Source organism: Schistocerca piceifrons, chromosome 5, assembly GCF_021461385.2.
Source record: "Schistocerca piceifrons isolate TAMUIC-IGC-003096 chromosome 5, iqSchPice1.1, whole genome shotgun sequence".
NCBI lineage: Eukaryota > Metazoa > Arthropoda > Insecta > Orthoptera > Acrididae > Schistocerca > Schistocerca piceifrons.
Genome location: NC_060142.1, coordinates 519,894,908 through 519,911,699, shown reverse-complemented (window position 1 = coordinate 519,911,699; position 16,792 = coordinate 519,894,908). Strand labels below are relative to the sequence as shown.

At 40.8% G+C, this 16,792-nt stretch overlaps 1 protein-coding gene across 2 annotated transcripts in view; it reads right to left on the bottom strand.

Annotated features, from left to right (window-relative positions):
- The window catches only part of LOC124798690 (guanine nucleotide exchange factor subunit Rich), a 305,412-nt gene extending 288,942 nt beyond the window's left edge, over window positions 1-16,470 (bottom strand). For both annotated transcript variants that reach the window (XM_047262195.1, XM_047262196.1), the window contains exon 1: window positions 16,240-16,470. In XM_047262195.1, coding sequence (XP_047118151.1) covers window positions 16,240-16,380 — 141 coding nt within the window. In that variant the 5' untranslated portion in view covers window positions 16,381-16,470. The remainder of the gene's footprint in view (window positions 1-16,239) is intronic.
- Between the last annotated feature and the right edge of the window lie 322 nt (window positions 16,471-16,792).

Here is a 16,792-nt window from a genome sequence, read left to right as displayed (position 1 = left end):
TAGACAGTTTGCAGTTGGTCGGACGAAAATTCACAACGAACAAAGGAGCGGGAGACCATCAATTTCTGAGGAGACAGTGTTGAAGGTTGAGCAAAGCATGCATGAAGATCGGCGAATCACCCTGGATTATCTCTTCACATTGGTTCCTGAGGTTTTCCGAAGTACCACTCACAGAATTTTAATGGAAACATTGAACTATCGGAAGGTGTGCGAAAGATGGGTGCCATGCATGCTGACTGAGGACCACATGCGGCAACGAATTGATGCTTCCCGTGCATTTCTTCACTGCCTTGCAACCGAACAGGACAACTTTCTGGACTCAATTGTCATGGGTGACAAAACCTGCGCATACCACCTACACCTGACAGCAAGCAACAATCGTGTCAGTGCATAACTTTCTGAACAGCATGGCGGCGAGCTGGTATGGCAAGAGCATACAAAAACTGCCACAGCGTCTACAAAAACGCATCGACAGAAATGGTGATTATGTCGAAAAATAGCTATATGTTCAAGCTGTAAACTGATGTAAACCATTGTAGAAATAAACAGGTCTATGAACTTATAAAAAAATAGGAGACCTTGCTTTTGGGATTACCCTCATACAGACTTATTTAGTGGTAATACGTTTTGAAATACTCCATGTACTTTTCATAAATGGACAGTTAAAGTTTCATCAAAGTACAATTACTAAGATAAGATTTAAAGTATTAAGTTCACAAATTTTTCTTATTGAAATAATAGTGTTTACAATTTCACATTTTACGCATATGTTTCCAATATTGCATAGTGACTGAAGTGTTCAGACTCTGTGTTTACCGACAGAATAGTTTCTGGACCCCCATGCCAATAGTTGAGCCAGATTTAGAATTCATGTTTCTATAACAGCAATCAAGAATAAGCAACTAGCTACAAATATTCGAACTAAACTAGACCCACGCATCACATGTTCCACTTGAGTTAAATAATTTATGGAAGTGAATGTTCGTTGAGAATGCAAATGATAATCAGTAATAAAGATGCAATTACTTATATCTTTCTTATAATTAACTGACAACACAACCTTGCTACTGCTTCCTTTCAATAGAAATCTTTAGGAAAACAAATTTAATCCGATACCTTTCCATTACACACAGTCATGGTCATTACAATCCTTTCACAGGAGTAATGTTATCGCTATATTACTAATTTAGTAGTAGCCAGTAGTGTTGTATCTTTGTAATTTTCAACTATTGACTACTGTCTCAAAAATTTCATTGCAAAATTTTGACAGTTTCAACTAGATGGTGATCCTGTAGATTAACTACTTAATACTGAAAGCTAATAATTTGTGGAATTACCAATAACATATGTAGGTAACTACAAATCAAAAATGAACAAAATACGAGGTGGTAAGGTGGAATGTTTCTTAAATTTGATTACTTGCCCTGGAATCCTTCTGTACTGAAACATATAACACACATCATTAATACAACCATCATTAGACTTCACCAGGACAGCGAGAAATTCAGAACTGAAAGATGAGTCAAGCAAGGAATTCTGTATCACTAAAATTATTTTCTTCAGTCCAACAGAAAGTTCTTCTACACTTAGAATTGCGAAAACAAAGAATACATGTTAACAGAGCATACTTCAACCCCTTCATTTTGCTGATGACACTGTACTATTTGCTTCTAGTGTACATAAACTTCAGCAATGAGTGGAGGAACGAGTTTGAAAGTAAGTTTGAAAATTAAAATCAATGACATTAAGACAAAATAATGTATAACCAACACATTGATGAGAAAGTTGTGTGAATTAACAATGAAGTGAAAAAAAATATACCAAATTTTTAGAGCAGTCAAAGACCATGAATGGACAGATAGGGGGATGGGAGAGGGAGGAGGGGGGGAGGGACTGGAGGGGGGGGGGGGAGAAGAGCAAAAAGACCTGCACAGCTCATCTTAAGTAAACAAAGTTCTGAAAACTAAACTCCACTGTGTTTAAAAAAAAAAAACAGAAAGTTTCCAAACCACCAGTGCTATTATATCTGATTCACAGCAGTACAATGTGCACTTGTAATGTGAAAACCATTCAAAATCTGTTTGTCCATAAGCACTCTAAAATGCATTGTAAGAAAGGAAAACAAACAAATGTTTCAGATGATTAGAGTGTGAGACCAATTCCAACAGCAACAAAAAAGAAGTGGAGAGGTGGGGCAAGTAGCCAGGTGGCTGGATGGTAGATGGAACATAAAAGTTCTTGAGTTGCATTCCAAGAAATAGATAAAGAACAAAATGAAGACTTAATGGAACTTAATGGAACAAAATGTGCATATAGCAGCAGACCGTAATCCATGGAGAAGTCTTATGGCTTTTATACAGAAGCACTGTCGCATTGTGGTAGAAGTCCTAGCATCAGCTTGGGTGAAGGTGTTCCTAATGTAGTTGACAATATCTCCATTGTTGGCTAAGAACCACTAATCACTTTTCATGGAGCATGAGGACACAGTTTCCTACGGTGCTTAGCACAGGTAATAATTATGAGATGCGAAGTTTTAATTCATAGGACGTGAATAATGGTGCGAACACTTAAGGATTATATTTAAGAACAATTGCAGTTGCTGTATAGCTTTGAAAATCAATGGGTGCACCTTACTGTGGTATACTGGCTGCAAAACAACTATGTTACACATACAGCAGATTATCTTCGCCCTGCGGGTTTGTCTACCCTTGGCCCACAGGCATTTCTCCTGTGTAGATTATTTACAAATATCACAAGGGCATCACGTTTTGTGGATGTGATACCGCTTACAAACAACCTGTTGACACATCGACTGTTAACAGGCATCACCAGGGGACACTAGTCATGCTCCCGAGCAGCAAGACAGAAGTGCCGCTACTGGGAAACCAATTCCCATCTGTGGGACACATGCTGTGACGTCATTCTGCACCACACTGCAAGCCTAATAAGCCTCACTGCAATGCACTACAGATGTCACTCCAACAGGCACCTGGGATACGATTCCACAACTAGACTGCTATTATGGCAATGGGCATTGTTTCTGTTACCCTTATGTGATCACAGATGATCTTTCAGTTGTTAGCCAGTACCAAACTTCGTTGTGGACTTGTGCTGTGCCTACATGTGTTCTTAAATGCAACCTGCAAAACATCACTCGCGACAGTGGCAACAAGGCAAAAACATGTTTTCTGCTATCCTTGCATCTGTTTCGGTTCTAGGACTTCTTTCCCTGTGTCTTTGTGCTCAACTGGGTTGCCTCCCCTCTGCATTGAAGCTAATTGGTTTCACTGTCTGTGCTAAGAAGTCACACATATTGTGCTTTCCAATTCTTATTAACATCATTTTCTGCAAGAGACATCGCTTTCCTGTATGTATTGGGTACTGTTTCATGTGAGTGATGACACTGTGTGCACATTTTTTGCACTTTGGTGGACTATATGGACATGGGTTACTGTGTGTTTTTGTTCACTTTTCCCTTTGTGTTTCTGGACATCACTGCCTGCAGTGAAACAATATCAAGAGAGACAGTTTGTCACTGGTAGCTGGTATTGTCAGTTGCTTGTCATGGCTTATGTAGTGGCGGACTTGGCTCCAGTGCCTGCACTGGCTCAGGGCTTCTGCTGAATCCAGTGCCAGCTTTAGATCTCATCAGTCACACTGTCTCCGAGCTCCTCTGGCTATGCCCAACCTTCCTACAGCCATGTCTGACCTGACCCTCTTTCAAGGCCTGCCTGCCCAGTTCCAAGCTGGTGACGAGGCTACTGTCCATTCATGCTGTGCCTCATTTCATCCAACACCCATCTACCTCCTACCTCCAGCTGTGCCCAACACTGCTCTGCACCCAGCAACCATGGTCAATCCTCCTACTGATGTTGCCATCGCCTAGATATCTGTTGGTGATGAGATTCAAGTCCACACACTGCAGCTCCCTGGATCATCATCCATTGTTGTACTGCCTGGCCACTATCTCCCTCCCTTTGGCTGTGCCCAGTGCTGCCCTGGTACTTCACACCATCACCATAATGATGCAGCCCTGGCCAGCCTCCAATTCCGGGGTGGCACAACATCTTTGCTGATAACAAGCATGCAGTCTGCAGTCCTAGTGTTGTCCTCTGGCTTCACTGCAGCCAAACCCAACACTGTCCTCCGATGGTTGATCATAATGCTGCCCACTGATATGTATAGCTGCTTCACTGTTGCAGGATGCTTATAAGAAACTCAGTTGTCCTCTCTCAAATGTTTACAGACTTCTCGGCATCTTACTGCTCCATTATCACAGCACACCTCTATAGCGACTTCGAGGCTCAGCAGTGGTACTACTCCTAACTGCTAATTCTTCAACTGCTTCCAGGTACTGACTACTTCTAACTAGTGGTACTGACTGTACTGGCTGCTTATATATTGATTTTACACAGCTTTCAAAGGGATTTCTTTCACGGCCTCACTTTCCACTGACTCTTCCGAAGGGCTTCCTAAGAACCAAAATTTTTTCAGTACATTCTGGCTGATCTGAACGTAATGCTACTGCTGGTTACAGTCACATTGGCACCTCGAAGCCATCCTAGTGCTGGTTGTTTTTGCCAGCAGTTACAGTGTGTCCACTTATCATCCCAGCCATGAGTATGTCTTACTTCATATGGAGTTCTGGTACCCACCCCACACCATGCTTCTGCATTGTCTTAACATTCCTATTTGATAAAGCTCCTTTCTTTTCAAAGCAGCCATGACAGTACATGTGGAGTCAAATCGTGATGATGATGATGATGATGATGATTATTGTGCAGGGTTGCTGACCCCCCCCCCCCCCCCATCGGGCACCTCCCCATGTGACAGATACGGGAACGTTCTCCAAATACAGATGGTACAAGGGAAATAAAATACCTGGGGCAGATCAAAACCAGCAGGTGCTCAACTGGGTTGCCTCCCCTCTGCATTGAAGCTAATTGGTTTCACTGTCTGTGCTAAGAAGTCACACATATTGTGCTTTCCAATTCTTATTAACATCATTTTCTGCAAGAGACATCGCTTTCCTGTATGTATTGGGTACTGTTTCATGTGAGTGATGACACTGTGTGCACATTTTTTGCACTTTGGTGGACTATATGGACATGGGTTACTGTGTTTTTGTTCACTTTTCCCTATGTCTTACTTCATATGGAGTTCTGGTACCCACCCCACACCATGCTTCTGCATTGTCTTAACATTCCTATTTGATAAAGCTCCTTTCTTTTCAAAGCAGCCATGACAGTACATGTGGAGTCAAATCATGATGATGATGATGATGATGATTATTGTGCAGGGTTGCTGACCCCCCCCCCCCCCCCCCATCGGGCACCTCCCCATGTGACAGATACGGGAACGTTCTCCAAATACAGATGGTACAAGGGAAATAAAATACCTGGGGCAGATCAAAACCAGCAGGTATGAGGGGCAATAGCTTGGAAGAAAGGCAGAGCAGCCCCCATCCATCAACTGCTGCCTTGCAGTCAGTACAGGGATCTACGAAGGCTAAGGATGCTCCCATGAAAATGGGGCCAGCTACCCGTCGAGCTGTAAGGGGCAACCCCTGAAATGATTGGGCAGAAAATTAACAATCTTCCCCTGTAAAAATCACATGCTGTGAATGCTAACAAAGGAATAAACCAGACGGATATTTTGATAATGACCCCACCAAGCAAAAAAAGGATAAAAGATGTATACATAGGAACATGGAATGTGCAGAGCCTATACCAAGCTCGAGCCCTATGCTAGCTGCTAACACATGTAAACAACTATGGTCTAAGTCTGGTACTGTGTGCCGCGGAATTTGAATCCGCGCCCGACGTAATGGACGTCGAAGCCACATAGAAGTCTCTGCACCATCGTGCCATAAGCTGTGGCGGCGCGCGCCTCCTGGCCCGCTTTTAGTGTGAGGGCACCACTGTGGAACACATGGTCCCAGCGGCCAATAGCGGCACCCCCGATAGCATACTTAAGCACCTGCCTCGCACTCAGCCAGCAGTCTAACATCACATGTGTCTCAGGACACATCGCTTCAGACAGTGTATTGACTTTCGTGTTTCTATTCCAGTGGACGTGGTTGTCTTGTTTGGTTCATTACTCTGTTGTCTGTTCTTGTTGTGTCGTAACGTCCTCCGTTGGTCGTGTCTGTCCTCTCCCCTTGTGTTGTTGTTCGCGAGCCGCTCCGCGGATCCCGCCGCTTTTCAGTCAGTGACTTAATGGACTCACAAAATTTCACTACCTTCTATAGTGGTGGGAAGACGAATACCTTTGGTACGGTTTTGTGGTCGCTAAAGGGCTGAAACGTGCTGTGATGCACTTCGAACCAATCAAAGAATGGATGTCCATGTTAAAATTAAGGGGAAATTTTTCAACGTACAATTATAACACGCACTCACAGAGGAGGCAGATGAACAACAGAAGGCCGAGTTTAATAGCAAGGTAGAGCAGTTGTATGATCAGGCTCCCAAACATGATGTCAAGATCTTAATGGGAAACCTGAATGCAAAAATAGGAAGAGAAGAGGCTTATCTGCCAACTATAGAAAGACATAGCCTCGATGAAATATTAAATGACAATGGAATTAGGGTTGCCGATTTTGCTATGAGTAAAAACGTGACTGTCAGCAGTACATGTTCTCCACGCAAGAAGATACATAAAAAAAACATGGATGTCACCAGATGGAAATCAAATAGACCACTAGAAATCAAATAGACCATATATTGATTTATCGGAGGCACAGATTGGACATAATGGATGTTAGAAGACAATGTGGAGCTGACTGCAATTCAGACCATCATCTAAAGAGAATTAATACAGGCAAAGGATCTCACTATTGAGTAAACAAAAAGGCCACAAACAGAAGAGTTTTGACACTAAGAAACTGGAGTTAGAGGAAATACAGAGAGCTTATCAGACAAAAACAGAAGATGGGATTAAGAACAACACCGACATGTCATATGAACATATAGAAATAATGTGGAAACAATGTAAGACTGCAATCCTCAAGGCAGCTGGAGAGGTTTTGGGACACGTGCTGGCTCAAAGGAAGGCAGATTGGTTTGGTGAAGAATTTATGACAAGAATTGAAAAGCACAGCATAGTATGAATGAAATTATTTCAGAGAAGAACTAGAAAAGTTGAAATGAATATAATGAGAAGTGCTGTGTAGCTAAGAGGGTTTGCAGGCATAAGAAAAGAGCACTAAAAACGAAAAAATTGGAAGAAATTGAATAGCTACGGGAAGAGAACAAGTACAAGAAATGTACCAAAACATTAAAGATGGAAAGGCTGGGTTTCAAGCCATAACAAATACATATAGGAGTAAAGAAGGGGATTTGATAGGGGAGAGTAATAAAATACCTGACAGATGGGCAGAATACTTCCAAGAGTTACTGAACCCAGAAGTAGAAGGATTAGAACAAGATGAACTGGTGGAAATAACTTATTATGGACCAGAGGTCTTAACACCAGAACCCACAGTGGAGTAAGTGATACAAGCCATTATGACCTTAAAAAACAATAAGGCACCTGGAGAAGATAGGATCCAGGTGGAACTTCTCAAATATGGTGGGCAGACACAGTGGAAAGCAATATGTAAAGTAATACTGAGCATCTGGCAGGAGGAGAGCATGCCAATTGAGTGGAAAACGGCTGTTACATGCCCCATACTTAAAAAAGGAAATAAATTAAACAGCTAGAACTACCAAGGAATCTCCCTGCTAAATATTATTTATAAAGTGTTCTCCAAGATCCTAACTAGGAGGCTTACTTGCTATGTGGAAGAGAGAACTGGAGACTATCAGAGTGGCTTTAGAAAAAATTAGTCAACAACTGCCCAAATTATGCATACTACTTGAAAAATATTATGAACACCAAATACACATACACAAGCTTTATATTAATTTTAAACAAGCCTATGATAGCATCTAGAGAGTGACATTGTGAAATGTGGCGGAAGAGGCTGGAATACGTAAGAAGCTCGTTCAACTTACTATGTCAACCCTCTCCACCGAGGAAGTGGAAGTGAAGAAGGGATGGAGACAGGGTAACAATACACATTCACAATATATATATTCAGCCACTGCTAGAAAAGTCATACGTCAGATAGAGTTAAATAGAGGAGGCACTTTTTTTAAACACTCACTGCAGTACCTAGCCCACACAGATGATGTGGCGTTACACAAAACACTGCTGTGCTGGCCAATGCCTATCAACAACTGGAGAGAGGTACAAGGGAACTTTGCCTGGTATTCAATGTCACACAGACCAAATATATGGCAATGACCAACCAGCAAAACCTACCAAATCTTGGGATAGCTGACAAGGAGTTTGAAAAGGCGAGAGTACCTCGGATCACCTATCATAGAGGCAAATGACATCAGCAGCGAGGTGAAGTATAGAATAGCAGCAGGTAACAGATGCTATTTTGCAGCACTATCCATACTTTTAGGAGCTCATTTCTATTGCATAAACCTAAATCCTTATTTACAAAACCATCACTGCAAATGAGGAAAGGATCCTTAGCTATTGGGAGAGAAAGGTTCTGCGTAAAATATATGGCCCAATATACGATCAAAAAGATTGGCACATCTGTACGAATGCAGAATACGAACAACTTTTTGAAGAACCTGACATTGACACTACCATTAAAATAAGAAGACTGTGGTGGGCAGGACACATGGTCAGAAAGGAGGAAGACAGAACATGTAAGAAGATTTTTGATGGCAAGGCTGGAGGCAAATGACGAAGGAACATCCCAAAGAGGTGGGTGGACGAAATTGAAGACGATATGAAGCTGGGTGTCAGAGGATGGAGACAGAAAACCATGGACCGGACAGCATTGCAGGATGTTGTAATGCAGGCCAAGGCTGTTCAAGGGCTGTAGAGCCGAGGAGTAAGTGGGTAAGTAAAATAAAAGTACAGATCTTAGCAAGGGCTTCAAGCTACATCTTTTTATCGTTTTCCAGCAACTGAAAATATATGAAAACTCTTCAATACAGTTCACTACCATCTTTATTTAACTGGACAGATAAAAAAACTACTCACCAAGTGACGGCAGAACACATACACAAAAGACTGTTGTGATTGACAAGCTTTCGGTGCAGTGGCTCCTCCTTCAGGCAGAAGGGTTGAAGGGGAAGGAAGAAGGGTGAAGGAAAAGGACTGGAGAGGTCTAGGAATAGGGGTAGATTTTGGGAAAGTCACCCAGAACTGCAGGTCAGGGGAGACTTACCGTACAGGATGAGAAGCAAAGACTGATTGCTAGGGACTGCCACCATCTTTGAAGTGGAGATAATGTATTTCAGTTTATTACTGCTACTTCTATCTTACACTGCACAGTTCTTTCCACTTTGTCTCTCGTTCTTCACCTCTCTCATTTAGTTTAATCTAGACTTTCCACCTATCCATTGCCTGTCTGCTACTTTCCCTCTTTAGATATTTGTTACTTTTGTCATTGCCTTATTTGGTCATTACCTCTCTTTTTGTTAAATCTTCAATCACTTCTTTTTTATGTTCATGTAATGAATTACTGTCCTCCTCTGTTTCTGTCATGGTTCTTAGTATTTAGCTTTGATGTGTCAACTGATTCTACCTCCGAAACCTTGGGTATTACATTTCCGTGTTATTTTAAACTTCCACTGTATATCATTTGTGGATATGTCTCAGTAGCATTCAGTAGCTTTACATTTCCATAAAACCAGTCATATTTTGTCCACCTCTCTCATCCACTGTTTACAGAACTCCACAAGTGAAATACCACTGCCAGGCCACTGAGTTTCTAGGTCTTCTATGAGTTACTTTGGCCGTTCACTCCTCTATGGTAGTTTTATTAAAATATAGTACACAATGATAATGACTTAATTTTTCGCAATATATGCAATGCGACTTTTCCGGCTATCCTGGAAGCCTACTGCAGCAGTAACTACTGTAATCAACTGAAGATGCCAAACAGTTGATTCAAAGAAATATTGGGAGACTTAACACAATGTAGTCCAATGGAAAACCCAAGAAATGCATTTGCATTATACCTTTGTTATGTAAAAGAGAAAGTATAGTGAACAGAAATAAAAATTAAAAAGAAAATCTAACACAGAAACATCATTACATAACAAGGGTCAATGGAGGCGTCTGATCTCACCCATCTGATGTAAGGATGTTGTGGTGTGTCACGTCATGAAGGAAAAGAGTTTAGTTTATGACTGTGTTGTGTTTGTAGATATTGTCCTGTTGCGGTTAGTGGTGTCCTCTGGCAGTGTGTGTATGGTCCACGTATTATGTGGTCTATTGGGTTTATTTGGGTATCACTGCTTTGAAAAGTGCATTTATTGGTCATGACTGTTACAGAAGAACAGAAATTGGTTTTAGTGAGTTAATATTTAAGTTTCTGTTGTGTTTATGTTGTTGCGGTACTTTTGGCTGTTTGTCACATGGTAAGTAATTTAATTTAATTTTTGGCTTCTTTTATTAGGTATGGATATGACTTATAAGTTGAACAGTGTGCATCTGCGGGCTGAAATGGGGGACGACATGTTGTCCCTCATTAAGTTTCTGCAACTTTTTGGGCTTGTTGCACAGATTGTGAAATGCGGCGTATGCAAGCAGAATATGCGGTTGGCCAGAGTTCCGGTGTCTCAGACCAGCGACAGTTACATGTAGCGGTGCCGAAGGGATAACCTTTGGCACTCCATAAGGCATGGTACCTGGTTCAAGAGGTCTAGGTTGGCCATGAGAGAGACAGTTTTGATGATGTCTTATTTTTGTTATAGATCCTCCCATATTTTTTGTGCACATGAGGCTGGTGTGAGCGATAGAATGGTGTTAGACTGGTTTTCATTTTGTAAGGAAGTTTGTTCAGAATATATTAAGTACAGGGGTAAGTTGGATGGGCCTGACGTAGACAAGTTGCAGTTTCGGAAGAGGAAATATGAGAGGGGTAAGTCTCCTGTTGGTTTATGGGTGTGGGGAGCCGTTGTCTCTGGGGGTGGGTATTCAGAGTGCGTTTTCAGGGTTTTGGAGGGGCATACAAACAGGGAATTTGTGGGGTTAATTGAGGAGTATATAGAGAAGGGGAGTACAGTAGTTTCTGACGCATTTATGTCTTATAGGGGTTGGGACAGAGGGGTTATGATCATTTAGTTGTCAATCATAGTTTAGAGTTCAAGAATTACGAGACTGGGGCGTGCACTAATGCAATAGTGGGGTTTTGGGGGGGGGCGGTTAAGTCAGTCATTGGGAGGGGGAGGAGGTGCTCCTCTAACCTGCACTCTCACTTAGATGAGTATTCCTGGCTGAAAAGCATCCCTGGATATATATATATAGGGAGAGGGTAAGGTGTCATTCCAATCCCGGGAGCGGAAAGACTTACCTTAGGGGGAAAAAAGGACAGGTACACACTCGCGCGCGCCCACACACACACACACACACACACACACACACACACACACACACACACACACACATATCCATCCGCACATACACAGACACAAGCAGACATTTGTAAAGGTAAAACTCTTTGCCTTTACAAATGTCTGCTTGTGTCTGTGTATGTGCGGATGGATATGTGTGTGTGTGTGTGTGTGTGTGTGTGTGTGTGGCGGGGGGGGGGGGGGGGGCGCGTGTATACCTGTCCTTTTTTCCCCCTAAGGTAAGTCTTTCCGCTCCCGGGATTGGAATGACTCCTTACCCTCTCCCTTAAAACCCACTTCCTTTCGGCTTCCCCTCTCCTTCCCTCTTTCCTGATGAGGCAACAGTTTGTTGCGAAAGCTTGAATTTTGTGTGTATGTTTGTGTTTGTTTGTGTGTCTATCGACCTGCCAGCGCTTTCGTTCGGTAAGTCACCTCATCATTGTTTTTATATATAATTTTTCCCACGTGGAATGTTTCCTTCTATTATAATGATATATATATATATATATATATATATATATATATATATATATATATATCAATATCTTTAAATATGTCTGCTTGTGTCTGTATGTGTGGATGGATATGTGCGTGTGTGCGAGTGTATACCTGTCCTTTTTTCCCCCTAAGGTAAGTCTTTCCGCTCCCGGGATTGGAATGACTCCTTACCCTCTCCTTTAAAACCCACTTCCTTTCGTCTTCCCCTCTCCTTCCCTCTTTCCTGATGAGGCAACAATTTGTTGCGAAAGCTTGAATTTTGTGTGTATGTTTGTGTTTGTTTGTGTGTCTATCGACCTGCCAGCGTTTTTGTTCGGTAAGTCACCTCATCTTTGTTTTTTATATATATATATATATATATATATATATATATATATATATATATATATATATATATATGGCTTAGTAAAATGTATAGGCCAAGGGTGGTTAGTTAAGGTTGTTAAGGGTGGGGGCCTGCGGCTCGGGTGGGGGGGGGGGTCATTGTTGGTAATGTTTATGGTTGTAGGTGGGTGGGGGGGAGGCGGTGGTTGTTTTATGACTATGTTGAGGAGGATCTGATTTGTTGCAGTTGTTTTTGAGTTTTAGTGTGTGATCGAGTTTCATTCATTTTTGGATTTTTATTTGTTGGTGGATTTTTGTTTTTTTTTGGGGGGGGGGGGGGGTGAAGGTAGGGTGGGGGGGTGGGGTGCTGCTGGTAGGTTGTGGGTGGGTTGTGAGTTAGTTTTGGTTGTGTTTTTTAGGCTGTGGCTGTGTGTCATTAGGGTGGCTGACCTAGTGTGTAGCGCCAGAGCTTTTTTGTCGTAAGTGGTCTTTTTTGGGTCTATTGTTCTTGTGTTACGATATTTGGTGGGGTTTTTATGTGGTGTTGGGTCGATGCTATTTACTGTTTTGGTATCATCACTTGGGGTTGATTTATGTATCTTAGGGGAATTACTCGATTTCAGTTTTTTTGCTGTCGTCAGTTGCATTTAAGCTATATAGGTGATGGGAAGTGTCCAATTCAATTTTATCATCGTAGCTGTGTGTTTAGGTATTGTGAGCTGCTGTTGCCCTATATAGATGTGTCAAGGAAAGTGTCCGATTCCAATGTGTTGTCGCAGCTTTGCGTGTTTTGGTATCTTGAGCTGCTGCTGACCTACATGGATCAAGCGAAGTGTCCGGTTCCAATTTTTGTTTAGGTGTTGGTTTTGTGGTATCATTAGTCACGGTGTTCTTGTAATTTTTGGAGTTGTAGGTTTTTCTATTGTGGTAGCGACAATTATGGTTGAGCTATGTACATGAAGGGTGTGACCGATTCCTGTAGATATTGTGAGTGTAGTCGAATTTTGTGTTTTGTGTGGTTCAGGTTCATGGTGTGTATCTCTGTGTGTTTATATTTAGTTTGTCCCCACTTAAAAACCCCCAATTTCCTGTGTTGGTCCTGTTAGTTAGATTATATTTTTGGAGGAAGATGTGTTTGTTTTTTTAAATGTATTTTCGTGTTTGTTGTAGTGTTTACATAATGACACCATAGGCGTTATATGGAAGACGTTGTGAATGGTCATTGCCACCATATTGGTGATGTCACTGGTTAAAGTTGACGGGTGGAATCGGATGTTTCTGTAATTCTCATAACAAAATACATGTTTATTGCAGGTGGGGGGAGGGGGTAGAGGGGAGGGGGTAGAGGGGAGGGAGGGGGGGGAGGGAGGGGGGGAGGGAGAGGGAGAGAGAGAGGGAGAGAGAGAGAGAGAGAGAGAGAGAGAGAGAGAGAGAGAGAGAGAGAGAGAGAGAGAGAGAACTCAAAAAGCAAATGTGATTAAATATTATTAAAGTGTAAAGCACATGATACACAAAAAGAGTTCCAGATGAAGAATTTACAACAGAACACCGACAAATCTCATTTTGTGTCTATATTATTTTTTGGAATGTAAGTTGTGGTGACAGTCTGCAATGGTCAAAGTCAGTTTGAAGCGTAACACTTTGGCCACGAGGAGGCAAAGTGGTATTGAAAGTGTCAGTTAAATCCAAAATTATAAGTCAGTAAAAGAACTTGGTACTGGGAAAATATTGTACACACGGAGTGTGACTGACCCAAGCACCAATACAACAAAGTCACAGATGCATGCTGCTGTTAAGGGCACAGCTGGTGCTCTGTTACATTATACATATATTCTCTAAGACTATGAACCCAGCTGTAGATCTAGACAGATATCCGATGCTGTGATAAGAACTGGTAGATTCTGCATGATTCTTCTCCATGGGAACTGCAGAAATGGTATCCAATTAGTTTTGAGAGACCAGCTGACAAGACAGTTTTAATGTAAAACAATAACAAGCAAATCAAGTTTAAGTGATTATGCAAAGGTGAGGCAAAACTTTCTCATCTTCATTTCTTTTTAAAATGTAAATCCATACAACTGCAACCAGTCACTGTGACTAGTTACAGTTTTATGTATTTATGTTAAATAAACAGTCATTGGTTCTAAAACATCTGTAATGGATGAGCTTAATCTTTTTAAAATGCTTATGGCCTGTTGACAGTTACAGTAACTCCTAAGACATATGAGTCACAGGTTATCCTCAGCTACAACTTTATATTGTAATGAAAGAAGGAAGATCAAAGTTTAATGTATAATCATTCTCAAGGTAATAGGATATTGAATAAAGTGACAGTACAGTTGGACAAAGCTGTGGCAGGAAAGCACTCTTATCCTAGACAGTATCCACATACAATGATAAAGCAATGAGACCTACACAGCTCTTGATTAAGGGTCAAGAATTTGTAACATAACAATTTTCCACAGTCACAATCAAAATCTATTTCACTATTCCCCTACAAAGTTAATGCACATTTTAAATAAGCATGTAACTAACAACAGCATCATGGTATATGAATACCAGTTATCTGGGAACATTATAAAAAGTGGCAGTATTTACTGCTTCAAATGTCACATCTTGGAGGACAATTTTAACATATCGGTACATCTTCAAATGCAGATTTGAAAACATTGATTCGAATACTATTGCTGTATATGCAATACTTTGTATCTCGCCATTTCACAATTTTTTTTAAAAAAAGAAGAAAAAAACGCCCTTTCAAAATAATAAATGAGATAAGATAAACTGCATTTAATCATAAAATTAAGCAGAGTGCCCACTAATTACTGTCACAGCTAACATGCTCGTTCATTCGTTATGAAAATCCCAACATGAAGAAGAGATTCCAATATAAGAAATTAGTTCAGTTAACACATCAAAATGCATAAAGTGGGGCTGGCTTAACCCACCGATACCATTCCATACTATAATGATGTCATGTGTGTGCAAAAAGATGTGAGTATTTTTTTGTGTCTATTAGTTCTGGGAGCAGTGATAGAAATGGCATGTAGTGTAGCCTGAGATTTATGTTGGGTTGCTATGTGACAGTCTGGTTCTGGTTTAGAAAAGTGATATCAAACCCTTCAGTTATTATAAAAGCTGCCCTTGTAGGCAACTCTTTTACAGTACACTATAAACCAGTTACAACTATGGCTAACCTAAACAGTTTTTTAACTATGGGAATTACTTTTACATTAGGACTATTTTTATGCAATATAAACCTGAACATTAAACAAGCAGCTACTTCGTGAAGGCCGCTGCTTTTCCCTTACACTTCACAGGCACAGATTTTATCGGCCTGTTACTCTATACCATGCATTTATATGATTTAACTGACTTCAGTGAATATCAACATCTATATAAATAAAGGTAGGAAATCTTAAAACTTGTTTAATGTAAAAACCCTTTAGTCTGATGAACTGATATTGTTGTGATTTACAGTTTATCTTAATTTTATTGTTAACAACAAATAGCATTATGAAGTAGGGCCCAAATATAACCCGCGCGCGTGTGTTCCACAAATGTATTGTAAAGGGATTCTGCAAAATGTTTAGTTTGTTTAATAATGAGTTTATTCAATATTCTTGATGTTGGCCTACATTTATCACATAACAAAAACTAATACAAACGTCCAATGTCAAACGACATGACGACTACATTACGTATACAAATCAACTGTTCAGCAGGAGCATAGCTCAAAGTCGTATTTAAATTAAGGGATATGCTGTTCCTAATCTACCGTTTCCGATTACGTAAATCTATGGATTGTTTTTAATAAAAAGTGTACGACGTTATCTTTGGAAAAATGAGAGGTCAAAATGTGTCCGATTTCATTGACTGGAAACCTTTCACTCCATCTACGATAATACATGATTATTCTATATTCTTTCTTTATAGATGCCTCAGTATAGGTTTTTGCTTCATCGTACACTAATCTTAACCATTTATGACTTTAATTGGCTGAACTAACCTTACAAAACCAGACGGATAAACTGACATCTGTCAATATAGCGAACAATATTTTGTCTCTGTTACAAACAACCTGACGAATCCGACAGGGCCCACAACGAGGTACGTTTAATATTCTTGGCCAGCCTATTGGAAAATACATTTTAATGCGAATATAAACAGTTCAAGCACTCGTTTAATCACACAAAATACAGCTGACAGCCATTTTGAGCTACTGCCACACACACGTGTATTTACAAGCTCGACATTGGTTCCCATAAGGCTGACCAAGCCAATCACTTCAGTTGCTCCCTCTGGCGGCATTTATATAAATGTGCAAGGGTATTTCGTACAGAACTTCGCACAACAATAATTTTCATTGCGCATTGCGCACCCTCGGGTTATATAAAACGACAGACTTTTGACTAGTCATCCGCTTTTGCATTATTTGCAGTGATTATTTGAAAATCGTATATGTTCATTATTACGCAAGATGACATTTTCATTCAATCCACCGCTGCAATACGTGACTGTTCAAGTATCACTTTATATTGCTTCTTTCCTATTTTCCATCG